We start from the raw sequence: 20,708 nt of genomic DNA, 5'->3' as shown, positions 1-20,708 counted from the left end.
CAGGGCCTGCTTTAACAGAAACTTCCTTCCTCAAAATAACCAAAGCCATGATCAGACCCTCTCCCTAAGTGGAAGGTCCATGGTAAGTTTCATTTTCAAGCTTTTTTTTTTTTTTAAGGCAGAAAGATCATATCTCTGGAAGAATCAGTGGGCCAGCACAATTGCACGCCAAGTGAGTGTGACAGGTTTAAATGTTGTCAGGAATTTGCAACGACTCCCAAACCATCTGCATTTTCTTGCGGACAGTGTTCTCTGTCGTGACCCTGGTTCTGAATTTAGAGCAGGAGGTGGTAATATGTACCTGGTGAGGCCCAGGGAGGGCAGAATCAGCACCATGAAGATCAAGAATATGTAGACCTTGGTCATCATGATTCGGTTTTCGCCTGACCTGCAGGAAGTCAGAGGTGAGCCCTCACAGTCCCTCAGATGCACCGGGCGTCCCCACTAAGGGCCCTGCTGTATGCCCATCGCGCTGGCGGGGAGGGGGCATCAGAGACACCCACCTCAGGGGCGAGCCCCAGGGAACTCACTTGGTCCAGTGACGCTCCAGCAGCGTAGAGTAGTAAACGACGGTGGGCAGCAGGGCTGAGAAGGACCACAGGAGGAGGGTTGGGAAGAACTGGCTGATGATGGGGTCCTAAAAAAAACAGTCCATAGCAGAGAGAGCTGTGAGCCCTGGGGGCCTTGGGCCGTGACCTGTTGGCATGGTGACTCAGTGACCTCTGGGATTTTGGTCACTTTTGTCCCCTAGAACCAACGTTGTACCTGGTACAGGGTAGATAATGTTGGCTGAACAGACAATAACAGCACCTGACATTTGTACAGTGCTTTATTTTTCTTATTTTTATTTTTAAAAAATTTTTGGCCACGCTACGTGACATGTGGGATCTTAGTTCCCCCACCAGGGATCGAACCTGTGCCCCCTGCAGTGGAAGCACGGAGTCTTAACCACTGGACCACCAGGGAAGTCCCTGTATAGCTCTTCAGAGCGAAGAATGCAACTTCACATACAACTGAACTCCACTTGTCTTACTGACCAGAGAGATAACCTCCTCCATTCCCTATAGAAAGCCAACGACGGACACCAAAGGAAGACAGAGCACTGACGGCCAGGGCCCTTCCCCAGCTGCCTGCCCACTCAGCTCCCACTGGCCCAGTCGTAGCTTCCCAGAACTGCTTCGTGTTTGTTCCCAATCTCATCTATGCCTGTTGTACCTGTTACTGCAATTACATGGTTCGATTAGCTTATTACCTTCTCTGATAAAATGAGCATAGCAATAGAGAGATTTCTTTGAAAACTAAGTTGGATACATTGGAAAGACTTGATAAAGGCCAATTTCTCAAAAATGCTGCTGAATTAGATGAGAGTGAATTAACTGTAAAAGACCAAGGGAAATGAAATCTAGGAGGGTTCTATCCTTTGAATGGCTTTGCAAGTATCTCTAAGTTCTTGCTTGACTGTAAGAAACCAAAACTAGAATCACAAACAATGAAATAAGCGTGTGTTTTATATAAAATACACAAAGGAGAAATCTAATCAGCAGATCCTTCCTCAAAAGAACAGGCCTTGACCATACATCAAAAGACTGGCAAAGGGACACAGTTACAGAAAGATAGAGAAGATGAAAAGGCAGAGGGCTATGTACCAGATGAAGGAACAAGAAAAAACCCCAGAAAAACAACTAAATGAAGTGGAGATAGGCAACCTTCCAGAAAAAGAATTCAGAATAATGATAGTGAAGATGATCCAGGACCTTGGAATAAGAATGGAGGCAAAGATTGAGAAGATGCAAGAAATGATTAACAAAGACCTAGAAGAATCAAAGAACAAACAAACAGAGATGACCAATACAATAACTGAAATGAAAACTACACTAGAAGGAATCAATAGCAGAATAACTGAGGCAGAAGAACGGATAAGTGACCTGGAAGACAGAATGATGGAATTCACTGCTGCGGAACAGACTAAAGAAAAAAGAATGAAAAGAAATGAAGACAGCCTAAGAGACCTCTGGGACAACATTAAACGCAACAACATTCGCATTATAGGGGTCCCAGAAGGAGAAGAGAGAGAGAAAGGACCAGAGAAAATATTTGAAGAGATTATAGTCGAAAACTTCCCTAACATGGGAAAGGAAATAGCCACCCAAGTCCAGGAAGCGCAGAGAGTCTCATACAGGATAAACCCAAGGAGAAACACGCCGAGACACATAGTAATCAAAGTGGCAAAAATTAAAGACAAAGAAAAATTATTGAAAGCAGCAAGGGAAAAACAACAAATAACATACAAGGGAACTCCCATAAGGTTAACAGCTGATTTCTCAGCAGAAACTCTGCAAGCCAGAAGGGAGTGGCATGATATACTTAAAGTGATGAAAGGGAAGAACCTACAACCAAGATTACTCTACCCGGCAAGGATCTCATTTAGATTTGATGGAGAAATCAAAAGCTTTACAGACAAGCAAAAGCTAAGAGAATTCAGCACCACCAAACCAGCTCTACAACAAATGCTAAAGGAACTTCTCTAAGTGGGAAACACAAGAGAAGAAAAGGACCTACAAAAACAAACCCAAACCAATTAAGAAAATGGTCATAGGGACATACATATCGATAATTACCTTAAACGTGAATGGATTAAATGCCCCAACCAAAAGACATAGACTGGCTGAATGGATACAAAAACAGGACCCATATATATGCTGTCTACAAGAGACCCACTTTAGACCTAGGGACACATACAGACTGAAAGTGAGGGGATGGAAAAAGATATTCCATGCAAATGGAAATCAAAAGAAAGCTGGAGTAGCTATACTCATATCAGATAAAATAGACTTTAAAATAAAGAATGTTACAAGAGACAAGGAAGGACACTACATAATGATCCAGGGATCAATCCAAGAAGAAGGTATAACAATTATAAATATATATGCACCCAACATAGGAGCACCTCAATACATAAGGCAACTGCTAACAGCTATAAAAGAGGAAATCGACAGTAACACAATAATAGTGGGGGACTTTAACACCTCACTTACACCAATGGACAGATCATCCAAAATGAAAATAAATAAGGAAACAGAAGCTTTAAATGACACAATAGACCAGATAGATTTAATTGATATATATCGGACATTCCATCCAAAAACAGCAGATTACACGTTCTTCTCAAGTGCGCACGGAACATTCTCCAAGATAGATCACATCTTGGGTCACAAATCAAGCCTCAGTAAATTTAAGAAAATTGAAATCATATCAAGCATCTTTTCTGACCACAACGCTATGAGATTAGAAATGAATTACAGGGAAAAAAACGTAAAAAGGACAAACACATGGAGGCTAAACAATACGTTACTAAATAACCAAGAGATCACTGAAGAAATCAAAGAGGAAATAAAAAAATACCTAGAGACAAATGACAATGAAAACACGACGACCCAAAACCTATGGGATGCAGCAAAAGCAGTTCTAAGAGGGAAGTTTATAGCTATACAAGCCTACCTAAAGAAACAAGAAAAAGCTCAAGTAAACAATCTAACCTTACACTTAAAGAAACTAGAGAAAGAAGAACAAACAAAACCCAAAGTTAGCAGAAGGAAAGAAATCATAAAGATCAGAGCAGAAATAAATGAAATAGAAACAAAGAAAACAATAGCAAAGATCAATAAAACTAAAAGTTGGTTCTTTGAGAAGATAAACAAAATTGATAAGCCATTAGCCAGACTCATCAAGAAAAAGAGGGAGAGGACTCAAATCAATAAAATCAGAAATGAAAAAGGAGAAGTTACAACAGACACCGCAGAAATACAAAGCATCCTAAGAGACTACTACAAGCAACTTTATGCCAATAAAATGGACAACCTGGAAGAAATGGACAAATTCTTAGAAAGGTATAACCTTCCAAGACTGAACCAGGAAGAAATAGAAAATATGAACAGACCAATCACAAGTAATGAAATTGAAACTGTGATTAAAAATCTTCCAACAAACAAAAGTCCAGGACCAGATGGCTTCACAGGTGAATTCTATCAAACATTTAGAGAAGAGCTAACACCCATCCTTCTCAAACTCTTCCAAAAAATTGCAGAGGAAGGAACACTCCCAAACTCATTCTATGAGGCCACCATCACCCTGATACCAAAACCAGACAAAGACACTACAAAAAAAGAAAATTACAGACCAATATCACTGATGAATATAGATGCAAAAATCCTCAACAAAATACTAGCAAACAGGATCCAACAACACATTAAAAGGATCATACACCACGATCAAGTGGGATTTATCCCAGGGATGCAAGGATTCTTCAATATACGCAAATCAATCAATGTGATACACCATATTAACAAATTGAAGAATAAAAACCATATGATCATCTCAATAGATGCAGAAAAAGCTTTTGACAAAATTCAACACCCATTTCTGATAAAAACTCTCCAGAAAGTGGGCATAGAGGGAACCTACCTCAACATAATAAAGGCCATATATGACAAACCCACAGCAAACATCATTCTCAATGGTGAAAAACTGAAAGCATTTCCTCTAAGATCAGGAACGAGACAAGGATGTCCACTCTCACCACTATTATTCAACATAGTTTTGGAAGTCCTAGCCACGGCAATCAGAGAAGAAAAAGAAATAAAAGGAATACAAATTGGAAAAGAAGAAGTAAAACTGTCACTGTTTGCGGATGACATGATACTATACATAGAGAATCCTAAAACTGCCACCAGAAAACTGCTAGAGCTAATTAATGAATATGGTAAAGTTGCAGGATACAAAATTAATGCACAGAAATCTCTTGCATTCCTATACACTAATGATGAAAAATCTGAAAGAGAAATTATGGAAACACTCCCATTTACCATTGCAACAAAAAGAATAAAATACCTAGGAATAAACCTACCTAGGGAGACAAAAGACCTGTATGCAGAAAACTATAAGACACTGATGAAAGAAATTAAAGATGATACCAACAGATGGAGAGATATACCATGTTCTTGGATTGGAAGAATCAACATTGTGAAAATGAGTATACTACCCAAAGCAATCTACAGATTCAATGCAATCCCTATCAAATTACCAATGGCATTTTTTACGGAGCTAGAACAAATCATCTTAAAATTTGTATGGAGACACAAAAGACCCCGAATAGGCAAAGCAGTCTTGAGGCAAAAAAATGGAGCTGGAGGAATCAGACTCCCTGACTTCAGACTATACTACAAAGCTACAGTAATTAAGACAATATGGTACTGGCACAAAAACAGAAACATAGATCAATGGAACAAGATAGAAAGCCCAGAGATTAACCCACGCACCTATGGTCAACTAATCTATGACAAAGGAGGCAAAGATATACAATGGAGAAAAGACAGTCTCTTCAATAAGTGGTGCTGGGAAAACTGGACAGCTACATGTAAAAGAATGAAATTAGAATACTCCCTAACACCATACACAAAAATAAACTCAAAATGGATTAGAGACCTAAATATAAGACCGGACACTATAAAACTCTTAGAGGAAAACATAGGAAGAACACTCTTTGACATAAATCACAGCAAGATCTTTTTTGATCCACCTCCTAGAGTAATGGAAATAAAAACAAAAATAAACAAGTGGGACCTAATGAAACTTCAAAGCTTTTGCACAGCAAAGGAAACCATAAACAAGACGAAAAGACAACCCTCAGAATGGGAGAAAATATTTGCAAATGAATCAACGGACAAAGGATTAATCTCCAAAATATATAAACAGCTCATTCAGCTCAATATCAAAGAAACAAACACCCCAATCCAAAAATGGGCAGAAGACCTAAATAGACATTTCTCCAAAGAAGACATACAGATGGCCACGAAGCACATGAAAAGATGCTCAACATCACTAATTATTAGAGAAATGCAAATCAAAACTACAATGAGGTATCACCTCACTCCTGTTAGAATGGGCATCATCAGAAAATCTACAAACAACAAATGCTGGAGAGGGTGTGGTGAAAAGGGAACCCTCTTGCACTGTTGGTGGGAATGTAAATTGATACAGCCACTATGGAGAACAATATGGAGGTTCCTTAAAAAACTAAAAATAGAATTACCATATGACCCAGCAATCCCACTACTGGGCATATACCCAGAGAAAACCGTAATTCAAAAAGACACATGCACCCGAATGTTCATTGCAGCACTATTTACAATAGCCAGGTCATGGAAGCAACCTAAATGCCCATCAACAGACGAATGGATAAAGAAGATGTGGTACATATATACAATGGAATATTACTCAGCCATAAAAAGGAACGAAATTGAGTCATTTGTTGAGACGTGGATGGATCTAGAGACTGTCATACAGAGTGAAGTAAGTCAGAAAGAGAAAAACAAATATCGTATATTAATGCATGTATGCGGAACCTAGAAAAATGGTACAGATGAGCCAGTTTGCAGGGCAGAAGTTGAGACACAGATGTAGAGAATGGACATATGGACACCAAGGGGTGAAAACTGCGGTGGGGTGGGGATGGTGGTGTGCTGAATTGGGCGATTGGGATTGACATGTATACACTGATGTGTATAAAACTGATGCCTAATAAGAACCTGCAGTATAAAAAAACAAACAAAACAACTAATACTAAACTTTCATTGGGTTATTTGTATGGAAACATGTTAATATAAATGTTTCAGACATTACATGAAATTTCTAAAAATCTTATATTTGTATTTGTATGGAAATATGTATGGAAATATGTTAATATAAACGTTTCAGACATTACATGAAATTTCTAAAAATCATATTTGTATTTGTATGGAAATATGTATGGAAATATGTTAATATAAATGTTTCAGAAAAAAAAAAAAAAAAAAAGACTGGCAAAGGAATACACATTTAGATGCTTTAAATCTAAACAAAACTTACGTATTTTTTATTATCTATTGAGTCATTTGATCATCACAACGGCCCCATGAGTATAACATAGCAGAGTGTTATAGAGGACAAAGCCAGTTTTTAGAGGAAAATCCAAGGCTCAGAATTCATCAGCTAGGGAATGGCTGAGCGAGGACCAGGCCCTCAGGGCCTCCAGCCCCCTGTGCTTTCCCAGAGTGTGATTAACCGAATGCCAAGTGGAACTGAAAAAAAGAAAAGGATGTGGAGTGACATTTCAGCAAAGCCAATTATGGGAAACCAAGTAGATGCCATTTTAGGGAGTGTTCAGCTGTTACCAATTCATCTAAGATCCTTAAAAATCATTCATTACCCATCTAGAATAAGTAACTTTACAACAGGATGATCAGAAACTGAAATATAAAAAGAAAAATTGATTCATGATCCCGCCACCCCCATCAGAGAAGCGCTTTGTATTCTTTGCTACCCACTCCCCGTAGCAGCCATCCTGCACACACATCACTGGTACATCACTATAACCATCGCCGAGAGAGAATTTTATATTCTGCTTTTATCGTAAAACCCCATGTCTGCCACAAAGTCTACACAATTTTTTAATGGATGCTTAACAGTCTGTCAGACTGAATATACCTCATTCAACTCAAATTACCCCTACTGTTGAACATTTAGATTGATTCCACTGTATCTATGTCTCTATAGTAACACATATACACACACATATACATACACATACATGTATACATAAAGTATATACACATATGTATATCTACATAACATTACTATAAAGACATTGTAATAAACGTGGCCATGCCTGCTCAGGCCTTAAAAGCACGTGAGCCGAGTGACACGGCCTCCTGGTTCAGTGGCCCCCACGGCTCTTGGTCTCATTCCTCCCCCACCCTCCATGCCCTCTTGCGAGAGGCCCTACAGGATGGTCACTCACGTTTAGCGCATGGATGGGTTTGGTGACGTTGAACTTGTCCATGGTGGACAGGATGATGGAGGGTGTGGTCAGGAAAAACAGCCCCAAGGAGAGAGTGAAGTTGATGCCCAGCCATTGGAACCACCAGCGGAGGCCCTGGATAGAGAGGTTCTTCCTGCAGAGGGGAGGACACAGGCCCTGGAGGTTTATCTCTCAGGCTCTGGCCACCTATGACACCTACAGTGCCCACGGCTTGGGTGAGTCAGAAGGTCAAATTTACGCAAGGCAAGAGACTAGACTGAGGGCTCTGGCTGAGGGCCCATCTTGACCTTGGGAGCACAGGCAAGTGTCCTGCACTGACCTTCAGCTACAGGAAGGTCGAATTTGGGGTCCCTATGAGCTCAGAAGGAAAACAGGTTATTTGCAGCTAGAGTCTGGGAGCCAGACCCTACTCGAAGAGATGCCATGAGCCCCCAAACAGGCCAAACAAGGCTCCAACATGGCATTTTTCAGACACGCTAAAGACACGTGACTCCCCACGGGGCTGTGAGCTGGGGTGTGAGTTGGAGGGGGGTGGGGGACAAAAGCAAAAGGCCCAGCTGGAACCCGCCCTGGCTTCTCACCCCACCAAGAGCAGACCGGCAAAGCAGTCCCAAGTTTAGAAAGCTCAGTGAACCAAAGAGCAGAACTGCCAGGGGCTGAAATACAGCCCAGTGGAGATGAGCGCCCAAACCCTGCTCTGGATCAGGAACTGAGGCCAGGCTGGATGGCGAGCCATGCTGGGGCCTCTGCCGGGCTGTCCTCACCCTCGGCATTGTGCTTAAGGCTCCTGGGGACACAGCTCAGCTCACCAGCTTGTGCCCCAGGCTAGAGAGGCGGCTGGCACCTAACCCAGGGCCGCATTGTCTGGTACAGTAGCCTCGAGCCACAGCAGGCTACTGTGTGTTGAAATGTGGCTGGTCCAAACAGAGATGGGCCAGAAGTGGCACATACACACTGGATCTCAAAGACACTACGTATGAAAAGGAGACTGTAAAACATCTCAATTTAAAACAATTGACTACATGTTGAAATGATAATATTTTAGATATAGAGGGAGAACTCTTATTAAAATTAATTTTAACAGTTTCTTTTACTTCTTTTTTTTTTAAGACCTGTTTTTTTGTTGTGGTTTTTTCTGGTGTTTTTTGGCCTCGCCGTGCAGCTTGCAGGATCTCAGTTCCCTGACCAGGGACTGAACCTGGGCCATGGCCGTGAAAGCCTGAAATCCTAACCACTTAGGCCACCAGGGAACTCCCCAGTTTCTTTTACTTTTTTTAATGTGGCTAAAGGGAAACTTAAAATTGCATACATTGCTCCCATTATAATCCTACCAGACACCGCTGATGCCGGGGAGAGAAGCCCTGGGTGTGGACACACCACCCACCCCCATCACGCCTCCCACCGCGGCCCGGAGGGGCGCAGGAGCGTATGAGTGTTTCTCTGAGTGCCAGGTCACACCTGGGCTGCCAGGGCACACCTGGGCTTCCAGGTGACTTGGGCAGCCCTGCAGGGCTCCCAGGCCCCATTCCCGCCCCTTGCCGGCCTGGGGGCTCACCAGCAGATGTCTTCGGGGTAAGCGGCGAAGCTGACCGTCCACTTGGAGACGCAGAGCTCTCTGCTGTGGGAGGATGGCTGCGGGTCACTTTTGCACTGAAGGCCCTGACACTTGCAGGCGTTGAAGTCCTTCAGGATGCTGCCAGGAAATGTAGAAATGGCCAGGGTCCAGACCCCTCGGGGTACCATGTACCCACACAGCAAACAGGACCGTGTGAGAGTGGGAGCCCCATGGCACAGGACCTTTGCTTTATTATTAGTTTATTATACTTATGCTATAATTAGTGCTATGAAAGAGATGCCATTCTTAGCACATTATGTGCAGAATTTTGCTTAATCCTCAGGACAACCCTCTAAGCCGGGGATTACCATTCCTATTTTACAGATGAGGAAACTGAGGCTCTCAGAGTTAGGTTTTGTACCCTGTCTGTCTGACCCCAGCTCCCATGTTGTTGGCATTGCCCCAACATAGGGCTCCTCCTTGCGGCCCCCCTCTGCCCTGCCCATGAAGCCGGACATCCCGCTGCCAGGCCCGGGGCCCCACTTTTCCACTCCCTCGCCTCTTCCCAGGTCCCATAGCAGCATTAGACTGCATCACCTATGACTCCGAGATGCCCCTCCCTAGGACTCCCACCCCCACACTCTCCACTCCTTCCCCCTTTAGTCTCCCACAAAGAACCCACCAGCCCCCCTACTCCTGTCTCAGAACACTCTTCCTCTTTCCACTGGCCTCGTCCCCACCCCAGCCTCACTTGAGAATCTGCAAGGCACAGCCAGGAGTCTGTTCCCAGGGTTCACGATGCCCGAAGCAGGGAAGGCAGGGGAAGGAGCATTTGCTGGGCCAACTCCTTTCCGCCTCCCTCTACCGACCCCATTCCCTGCTGCTCCCAAGGCGAGACGACATGGAGATCCCAGGCATGAGAGCGTTTTAGGAGCTAGAGCTCACGCCAAGGTGCACTATGAAAACCCACTCCCTTGGGCCAGGCTCTCAGCAGCAGTGAGCATCCTGGAGTGCCCGGAGGTATTCCCCCACAGCAGTGCATTTGTAGGGAGATGGGAAGGCCACGCACAGAAGGAAGATCTGTGGTTCCAGAGTGGGTACGTGAAAGAGGGTGGCATCCACCCCACCTGGCGAAATGCTGGGTCATAGAGGCAATGGGACCCCTGGGGCAGCTGGTGAGAGCCCGGCAGTGGGGTAAGGCCATATCAACCCAAGAGGGGCTCAGCTGGAATCACCCATGCTCAGCTGGCACACAAACATCAGCAGGGCTCACCAAGGCAGTGGGTGTGGATGTCTGCCCCCAATCCCAGCCACACCCGCAGAAGGAGATGGAAATGCTACAAACAAATCCCAGCAATGGCGGTTCAGCAGTACCGTCTCTAACCAAGAGGGACAGCAAGTTATCTGGAGGCAGACAAGGGACATGCCCACACTCACTAGGTGGCCATGGACTTTTCCTGGAAGGTGACGAAGGCCATTCCCAGGGACTGGTCCTGGACCCTGCATTCCTCCTCTGTGATCCTCTCCATCAGTCTGTCCTTCATCCGCGTGTAGTAGGAGATGGCGTCCTCCTACCAGAGGACACATCCCCTTGTGATGACGTGGTCCTGTGCAGGTCTCGGGGGACCCAGCGCCCACGTTCCCGGGGGGTGTGGGCCCTCACCCACTCACACCCCTGCACTTCACAGCAGCAGAACTGGCCGCAGGGCTTGGGGTTGATGAGGGTCCGCTGGCCTGTCTTCACCTGCAGGTTTGTGTAATAGGTCAGGCTCTTCTCTGTCTTTTTTCTGCAGTGGGAGGGACAAACTTCAGACTCGCAATCCTGTGGTGTGACTCACGGTCCCCACACCCATCATCAACCACTGGTCACACCAGCTTTCTAAACAAGAAAGCGGCAGAGCCGCTCCCCTCCTTTCCTCGCTAGGGGATCTGAGGCCAGCAAGGAACGAGGATGGCATCTCAGAGAGAAGGAGTCAGAAAGATGCAGGCCATCTCAGCCCACGCCCACCCGCCCTGCCAGCCCTCCCTTACCTCTCCCTGCACAGGTAAATCAGCTTGGCCACGTTGTAGCACAGCTGGACCTCCACCACTTCACACGTGGGATACGCGTCCCTGTGCCCAGGGCAGATCAAAAGCAAAAGATAGCCATTGGAAAAGAGAACCGCCCAGGCAGGAGAGACCCCCAAGACTCCAGGGGTGGCAGAGTAATTACACTGCTCATTTCTGTGCCAGGGGAGACCTCTTTCCTCTTTGTCTTTTACCAAAGGGGGAAATTTTGAAATGTAATACAAAGAGGTCCTTTTAAATAGCATGAAAGTAACTGCCTGAAACTGACAAGTTTATACCCACTTGGCTTTAAATCAGTCAGTACTTCTCCTGAAGAAAAAAAATAACACTATTCATTACCTCCTCTACCCATGCAAAGGAGTAAATTTATTGTTTGCTCTAGGTCATTTCTACTCTGGACCATCACCGAAATCCTATTCAGTTTGTGACCCTTTTGAAGATCACAGACCTTTTCGGTCTCATGAAAGCAAAGGACCCTCAGCCCAGTAAATGTCTACACATGCATTAACAATCATAGTAAAATACTGTAAGTATGCTGTATGTATACTAATTCTTGGCCAGGTACTGTTAGAGCATTAACTTATTTGATCCTCACCATAACCTGTGAGGTTTTTGTCCCCATTTTACAGATGAGGAAAATAAGCGTCGGAGAGGTAAAATGACGGGTGCCCAAGATCACGCAGCTAGTGAGTGTCTGAGCCAGGAAGTAAATCCAGGCGGCCCAGCTCCAGGGCCCATGCCTGTACCCAGCGTATGATCCTCTCTCACCATATACGCAAAATCCTATGTACAACTCCTGGGCGTTCCTGAACCGTGTAAATCCCCACCTACTACTTGCTGGGCACTGGGATGGAGCCTGGATAAGTTTACATTTTAGTGAGAGAGAGAGACACAGCCCATAGACATGTCAGGTAGACAATTTCAGGTCCCATTACGAGCTTTGCGGAAGAGAACAATGGTGTAAGCGTCCCTGCTACAAGGCAAATTCACGCATCAATCCCCATGGATTGCAGCAGTGTTCACTAAAAGGGCTTCCTGAAATAGGAGAAAGTGTGATTCAGTGTTTGTAATGGGAATGAGAGGACTTGTTTTTCTCTTTAAGGTAATATATTAAGTGGAGCTACTGTTTCCAAATGTTGCCTAACAGGCAACTTTGGGGAGCTGTTTCAAGGAATAGAGAAAAATGATTCCAGTACCCAGTGTTTACATATAGAAAAATATTTCTAAAATACTTAAGAGTTTCTAAAAGAGAGGTTAGTCGATACATTTTAAACATTCATTTTACAATTCTGTTTATACTAATAATTTGCTTAGCAAGTGTTCTTCATAAATAGTGCAAAGCCAAGCCATAGCCAACCCCTAATCCATACTACAAATTAATGACTGTTGATGAGGAATGAATACAGACTGAAACCTCAGCTCCCTAGCCCAGGTTCAAGCCCTCCAGCCCAGGGTCCTGGGAGCCTTCCCGGCCTGCTCTCCCCGGACCATTCTCTTTCCTGAAGCTCCATGAGATGCCCTGCGTTCATCGCCCCGTACACACAACTTCCTTCTCACAGGAAAGCCCTTCCTCTAGCCCCCACCTGCAGGTATCCCTGGTGCAGGCGCTCAGAGGAGGCTGCTGGAAAGGAGGTTCTGCTGGGAGAGCCGTGAGTGAGCTCTGTGAGGACAGGGCCCCGGACCCGGAGTGCTCACTCAAGAGACACGTGCTGAGCAGAAGAATGAACCACGAAATGCAAAGCGGGGCCCAGGTCCCTCCCCGCCTCCAAGACTGCTGTCTCTCGGGTATCTCTTACTCTGCAAAGCTGACGCTGAGAAGCCCAGGGTGAATCCTTTTCTTTTTTTTTTTTTTTTTTTTTTTTTGCGGGGAGTGTGTGGGCGTGTTGTTTCTATAAATCTTTTTCTCTGCCCCTGAGCTCTCAAGATGTTTATCTGCCCCACACCCTGGCCTGTATTCTGGCTACTGTGGTCACGTGGGCAGCCGTGGCTGCTGGCAGAGGACGTGCCGCCCCAGCCCAGGCCCTCACAGCCCCAGCAGAGCCTGCCCAGAGCAGCATCTGCGGCTCGGTGGCTGGGCCAGGTCCTCCTAGGGTCTCTCTCCCCTTCCCTCCCAGCGGAAGCGGCCCTGCTCACTGGAAGTGGCTCTCCACAGTCTCCTTCTTCGCGTCTCTGGGGAGTCCTGTGATGAACAGGGTCCGCCTCACCTGCCGGAGAAACACACCAGGGAGAAAAGTCACCAGGGCAAGCCAGTCGGCCAGGGGAACACCCTGTTCAAGTCTCCCCAAGGAAAACGATGGGGACTCAGAGGCTCAGGTGCTCGCCTTCCTGGCCTGACAGAGCCTTGAAGTCTCTTCTTTACATAGCATCTTCTTCTAGGCAGTCAAGAATACGTTTCCAGGGAATTCCCTGGCGGTCCAGTGGTTAGGGCTCTGCGCTTCCACTGCAGGGGGCATGGGTTCGACCCCTGGTCAGGGAACTAAGATCCCACATGCCACGCAGCATGGCCAAAAAAAAAATACATTTCCAAAGCAATTTCGATGAGCCTCCTTTGCATGACAAGAGACTGAGAAAGAACTCAGAAAGGGGAAGTGACTCAAATGAGGTCACACAGCAGATCAGAGGAGGACCCAGGCTTGGAACCAAGTAATAGAAACTCCCTCTCCCTCCATCAAGTTATGGGTTGCAATGAGAGAGGGAGTTGCTCTCAATTCAAACTTCTTGGAAGTTACTTAGAATCAGTAACTACAAGCCCAAACCCCACAAATCTAAAGGCTAGTTGGCAAAATGGGGGGAAATAGCCAAATCTTAAAACAATCTACCAGAAAAAAATGTTTAATGCCGATTCTGAGCACACATTTGCAAGCCTGAGGCCCCTCCTTACACTCACGGCCATCGTGGTGCTGGGGAATAAGCCTGGTGCCACTCCTCCCCAGCTCCCACCTGAGCCCCTCCCCAGCACACGCCCAGCCCCCCACCGCCCCTCACTCACCAGGTTCTCCTCTTTGTACTTGATGGACTGGGTGTGGTGCCGCATGAAGCCCACAGTGAGGATGAGGTAAAGGATAGAGAAGACGGTGTGCAGCCAAAGCAGGTCGTTGCTGGGGGGGAGGGGAGGGACACCACCTGCCATCAGGGCTGGGCTCCCAGGCAGGGAGTGAGGGTGCAGGGCTGGGCTTGGTTACCCTCCTGGCACTGAGCTGAGGGCCGAAGGCTTCCTCACAACAGATCCTCCAACAGAGGTTGAGTGGCCAGTGCCCTTTAGAGAAGGCACTGTCCTGACAAATGAACCCCACCCAGCTCCACGGGGCCCTCTGTGTTTCCTAAAACCCACTGCAGAACAACAGCGGCCTGGGGCGTGTCCATGCCCATAGCCCAGCAGCAGGCACTAGCGGCAAAGAGGCTTTCAGACATTAACTCGCTCACTTTGGACGACCTCTGGCCTATCCCGGGCTCCAGAATCTGCCCTCTCCTTGGTCTCACCCATCAGCACCCTCACGCCCTCCCACCTCGAACTCACTCAGTCTGTAGGTTTGCGACTGTCGTCCTCCCAAAGCTGTAAGGGTCTTTGTCTGCAGGGAAGCACAGATACTCAGTTGCAGGGTCACACTAGGGAAGTGGGAGGGGGGCAACACAGCCTTGGTTTGTGGAGCTCTAAGGAGGAGGAGCATTAAGATGTCCGAGAAGCCAGAGGACTGTGACGACCGTCCACTTTTCAGAGCTACACCAACCAAGGCCTCTGCTTTACTCCAAGACGCTCCCGACAACTTCTTCTCAACCTCCCATGTGGGTAAAGTCAAAATCTGAATTCATCTTGCTTTGAGATTCTTGTGGCATTCCTTGAGAAATCTAGAAACACCCTAAGCTGTTCCCAAAACCAAGGCTGGGAATCACTGGGCATAAGAAGTGGATTCGTGATGGTGACGCTGGATTCCCGTGGGTGTTTGGAAATAGAATTCCACACTCCGATTTTCACTTAGAGCATCACAAACATCTTCTGGATCCACTACTTGTGGCCTCCTGATTTGGGTGGGGGCAGGAAACTATAAAACACACTCTGAAAGCCCCTGATCTTATCAGTCTTGGGGTCTTCCTCCTACTTAGATATTAGGGGCCCCAGCTCTTGGCCCAGGTTTGGGGTGGATTCTTCTCCAGATCTTTAAGCAAATGGAAAAGTTCAGAAAGTCACCCTGAGACCTTCTCACATCTGAATGTGAGCATGAATCCTGGGGTTCTGATCCACCACATTGAGGCCCTTTCCCCAGGGCTGCTGCTCTGCCTGGGCCCAACTCAGGCAAGATGAGGAGTCCTTACCCAGCAAGCTCCCCGAGAGGTTGACGGGCAGGATGACACACAGAGACAAGAAGCTGACCACCACCAGCAGGAAGATGATGTGTCTCTGGAACGACAGGTAGTGGATGGCGTCCTCCCCACACCACTCCATGATCTGGTCATCTCTGCGCAAGACACACATGGAATCCTAATGAGCAGTGGTAACAGGCTGGGCCCTTTGGGCCTTGCATGGATGATCTCATTTAACCCTCGTGACCGTCCGTGAGGTAGGTCCCAATTTGATCTCCATTTTTTTAAATATGAGGAAACAGGTACAGAAAAAGCACATTAACTTTTACAATCATCCAGCCTGTAACGGCAGAGCTATGATCTCCAGAGCCTGCCTCTCAGCCCTCGCCCCGTACTCCTGGACGAAGGAACCTGCCACTGCTCCACTTTAGGTCTCTAGAAACATTTGTGCCCACGTTTGTGTGTAAATACAATGATCCCTCAGCCCTTCCCTGCATCTATGGACAAGCAAAGCCACTGACAAGAGGGCTGCTGAGAATCTCCTGAGCAAAGCTGTGTGTGTCCAGGCTCATGGTTCCCACCCTTTCTCCCATCTCCTCCTCAGGGAAACTGGGAGACAGAGGTGGAGCCACTGCTTTATTTTATTTATCTTTCAATATTTATTTATTTATTTGGCTGTGCTGGTCTTAGTTGAGGCGTGCGGGATCTTCATTACCGCGTGCGGATCTTCATTGCGGCACGCGGGATCTTTAGTTGCCGCGTGTGGCATCTTTTAGTTGTGGCACGCGGGATCTAGTTCCCTGACCAGGGATTGAAACCGGGCCCCCTGCATTGGGAGCACAGAGTTTTGACCACTGGGCCACCAGGGAAGTCCCTGGAGCTACTGCTTTAAACATTCTAAGGCTCAGTCCATGCTGCTGGCCCTGCCTCTTCCCTGTGTCCCTGCTGTGGCCCCAGAGGTGGGGGGCGACCTGCTCCACCCTTTCCCACTCTCAGTGCTGTATTTGGAGGCTCCAGGTCATTTGGCGACCCAGAAAATTCTGGGTTCTGACAGCCAGACTTCCGTGCTGCAGAGGGATAAGGGGAGGGGGGTGTCTCCTGCTTTCCCACTCTCCTGACAGGGAGCTCCCCTGAGGATCCTGCTTCCAGAAGGCAGGGAAAGCCCTACACTGGGAAGAGAGAGCTCAGGGAAGCAGGGCCACAGCATAAAAAGGCAGGTGTGAAAGGTGTGGCGTGTGGGCTCTGCAGCCAGCCAGACAGGCCACAGTGGAATCCAGCTCAGCCGCCTCCAGAGAGGGTCACAGCACCCACCTGAGGCTGGGACCTAAAGCAGGGAGGCTACTACCCGCTAGCTAGCTGGTCACTCAGCAGGCGCACAGGAGGCAATGAGGATCCGGGCCCAACGCCGTGCCTGGTGCCGGGTGGACGCTCGCAGTGCGCTTGCTAATGTTACTCCTTTTTACTGCTTACCTGGAGGACAAAGCTCTGCCGCTGACCACACTGTTTTCACTTCTAAATAAACTACCAAAATGCATATACTTTGCCACAATACGTGCTTACTAAACAAACACTGGTGAAGATTAAAACCAGTAAGTGGGACTTCCCTGGTGGGCCAGTGGGTAAGACTCCACACTCCCAATGCAGGGGGCCCGGGTTCGAACCCCGGTCGGGGAACTAGATCCCACGTGCACGCCGCAACTAAAAAGATCCCGCATGCCACAACGAAGAGCCCGCATGCCGCAACTAAGACCCGGTGCAGCCGAAATAAATAAATAAATATTTTTTTAAAAATAAAACAAATAAGTGAGCAATTTTCATCAACAATTTTTTCTTGAGATACACCTCTAATTTCCGTATCTTGCTGGGAAAGGCAATTTGGATGGAAACTGAGAGGCCTCTTTAAATGTCAGTTGTAACGCTGGGCGTGAGCAACTGTTAAAATTTAATTGCAGCTTTAAAAAAAGTCAAAGGGTAGTCCTTTCTGTGGCAGGAACAGAAGAGAAAAAACAGTGGGAGTTGAAATGGAAAAATATGTCTGATACAGCATTAAAATGACAAAGCAGAATACGCAGCTGTATGGGTATGGCCTCACTCAATGAGAAGTGAGGTCCACGCGGAGAGGGCAGGAAGGGGACATGGAGTGATAGAAACAGTGGGTATTGGCTCCAGTGCAAACCGTCAGCAGCCTTTGCTAGTTAACATGAAGATGATGAGTCAAAGTTTCTGGCTTTGCCCCACCCGATCCAGGGAGAGAGTGGGGGGCACAGCCCAGGGTAGGGGAATGGCCTGAGTCCCAGCCAGCGGTGTCATGGGGAGTGGCTGAGCAGAGGAAAACACGCCAAGGGCATCTTTCAGAGGCAGGGGTAAGGGTGACTTAAAATTTCTTCCTATTAATTCTGTTCTGTACGTGATGGATTTTTGCACAGAATATGCATGACTTCCAACACCCGGAGGAAACGCTGACATGATTTTGGAGTGGGCAGGGAAGGGCGAGGCTGGCAAATCCACCTCTCCCACCTCTGTCCCCTCTTCCCTCCCAGAAACCTCCCCTCCTGCTCCAAACCAGAGTTCACTGGTTTCTTCTGCACAAACTGCCTCCTGCCAGTTCCCCTGGGAACAACTCTCACCAGCCTGGACTGTTTATAACACGCTCACACGTGTGAATGCATTTGAACTAGACAGAGCAGGTGCTATTCTCAGCCTGCTTTTATAGTTGGGGAAACTGAGGCCCAGAGAGAGGGACTTACCCAATGTCCTAGAACTATCACATTTCATCACTTCTAAGATGTCATTTTCATATTTCAACACCTCTGAAATGGGGGAGCACCCTGGGATCACAGCCAATCACAGCATAATAGGAAGCATTTTCTCATTCCTGGTGCTGTGCGTCTTACAACGGTGGTTTCTCAGATAGGATGCAATACGGCCGCAGGCAGCAGAGCTGAGACTCGCAGCTTAGCTCTGCCACCACGTGCAAGAGGAATAACTGGCTTATAATCACCAAGCACCTCTTTCAGGATTTCTCTCCAAAGGGCCCAAGTTTTAAGAAAAAAAAGAAAACTTTTAACCAAATGAGCTGAATATATTAAGCAATCATTATGTCTCCACTTTTCACTAATTCAAAGACATGACACTGCCTAGAAGAGCTTCCATCCAAATATATCCGTGTTACACAGTACGTAGATATAATTCCTGCCTAAAGCAAAAAATTAGCTTTAATTAGCTTGCACAGGGGCTCCCTGGGCCACCTTAATTCTCAGCCCCCAACTACATCTTTGGGTCTGAACTGAAAAGTATCTGAGAGACTCCAGCTCAGGATCAGGCATCTTGGCTCTCTCCTCCTGATTGGCCAAACACCCAAACAAACCCACCCAAACAAAGACACCTCCAGCCACCCGCGCTGTACTCACTGCAGGCGGAAGATTGCAGTCAGCCAGGGGCAGCATCCCTGGAAACGGAGAACAGGGATTAGCTTCCAACAATCTCTGTTTTTCGGAGGCAGATATAATCATCATCTTTGACTTTAAACAACCATCTAACCTCCCGTTTTATAAAAAGCAGTGCTTTTGTCCCAAATTCAGCAAGCAGCCCTCTTGTCCAAACACGACAGAGTCGGTGTGCCCCCAGTCCTTTCTAACATGCATCCTGTGCCTGGAAATCTTGTGAAAGCTTCTCAAGTTTTGACAATTTGTGGAATTAATACAGGCTCCTGGGTCAAATGGTGCAACTTGAATGGAGAGTTGATGAAAGTTCAAGGCTGCTCTGGAGAAGCTGATGGGGGCTTCTGTTTGTTTCAAGATGACTGAATGAGATGCAAGACAAAAGCAAGGAACCAAGCCCACTCAACTGGACAGTTCCCTGGGGCGGGGTTTAGAGAGGGAAAGGGTTTCATGGGTTTTAGTGTCCATCGTATCTCTTAAACTCGATACCCCTTAAAGCTGGACTCTCACCCAGCTGGGAAAGACAAATATTTGCTCGTCATTCACTTGACAGTTACTTAGCACCTACTGGGTGTCAGGAGGTGGGGAACAGGGCTGGATAAGATTTGGTTCCTGCCCACAGCTGGCTCATAAGCTAGCAAGCAAGTCAATAATTAACTGTCACACAAAGCCGCTAAGTGTGATAACACAGACAAGAGCTGTAGCCAGGTGCCTGAGAATTAATCAAGTCTCACAATCCTGGATCACCCAGCTGCCATCTTTGCTGTGGTATTTCCCAAGTTCAGGTGTCTTTGTCAAAGCAGAGAAGAGCTCTCACCAGCATGTGCCACTCAAGGTCAAGGGTATTGAGTTAGCGGCTCAGCAGGAGTACAACTGCCCTCTCCCTGCCAATTCACTACTGCCCATCCTTGCAAGCCCCCATCCCGCAGCCACAACCATACCTGCCCCTTAAATACCAACCAGCTCGCTTTCAAAGTCCTGCTGCCCTGAGGAGGAAGATGACAGTCTCTGGAATCTGGACTCACTAGAAACACAAAAGGGAAAAATGGCAGATAATTCTTTTAAAAGGTCTAAAAACTTATGCCTAGTATCTCGCTGCCTCTTAGAGCTCAGGACCAAAGCTACTAGCGCTCAGTGGCTGGGACAAAATATAACTCACCCTGTGAAAAATATAGGGAAGGGCATCGACCATTCCAAGGTTTGGTGAGACATCAAACTCTATGTTACGTGGGATGAATAACAGGGGGTCAGGGCATCAGTGCACCATCCTGTGCTCCACACCCTTGAACCTCAGCCCTGTGACTGGTCTACATAAAGTGACTTCAAAGTGTTGCCTGTTTACAATATATTTCCCAATATAGCAAATAAAACTTGGAATACTGTATTTTATCAAATCTAAGACACCACTGGTTGTAAAGGGCACAATTATTTTTTGAACCACTAAGAAGTAAAGGATGCTGTCAATTAACTATGATCACCATTGATAATAAGT

The 20,708-nt window shown here is 46.8% G+C and overlaps 1 protein-coding gene across 6 annotated transcripts in view; it reads right to left on the bottom strand.

Annotated features, from left to right (window-relative positions):
• TMEM63A (transmembrane protein 63A) overlaps positions 1–20,708 on the bottom strand; it is a 36,650-nt gene that overhangs the window by 6,542 nt on the left and 9,400 nt on the right. For all 6 annotated transcript variants that reach the window (XM_059941595.1, XM_059941587.1, XM_059941573.1 and 3 more), the window contains 13 exons: positions 20,177–20,240; positions 19,187–19,224; positions 15,789–15,931; positions 14,995–15,046; positions 14,467–14,575; positions 13,611–13,681; positions 11,442–11,522; positions 11,074–11,197; positions 10,848–10,981; positions 9,411–9,548; positions 7,835–7,988; positions 531–637; positions 302–388 (listed from right to left, as the gene is read on the bottom strand). In XM_059941595.1, coding sequence (XP_059797578.1) covers positions 302–388; positions 531–637; positions 7,835–7,988; positions 9,411–9,548; positions 10,848–10,981; positions 11,074–11,197; positions 11,442–11,522; positions 13,611–13,681; positions 14,467–14,575; positions 14,995–15,046; positions 15,789–15,931; positions 19,187–19,224; positions 20,177–20,240 — 1,302 coding nt within the window. The remainder of the gene's footprint in view (positions 1–301; positions 389–530; positions 638–7,834; positions 7,989–9,410; positions 9,549–10,847; positions 10,982–11,073; positions 11,198–11,441; positions 11,523–13,610; positions 13,682–14,466; positions 14,576–14,994; positions 15,047–15,788; positions 15,932–19,186; positions 19,225–20,176; positions 20,241–20,708) is intronic.

This window comes from Balaenoptera ricei, chromosome 1 (assembly GCF_028023285.1).
Source record: "Balaenoptera ricei isolate mBalRic1 chromosome 1, mBalRic1.hap2, whole genome shotgun sequence".
NCBI lineage: Eukaryota > Metazoa > Chordata > Mammalia > Artiodactyla > Balaenopteridae > Balaenoptera > Balaenoptera ricei.
The sequence above is the reverse complement of the archived record's forward strand: the minus strand, read 5'-3'. Positions and strand labels throughout refer to the sequence as shown.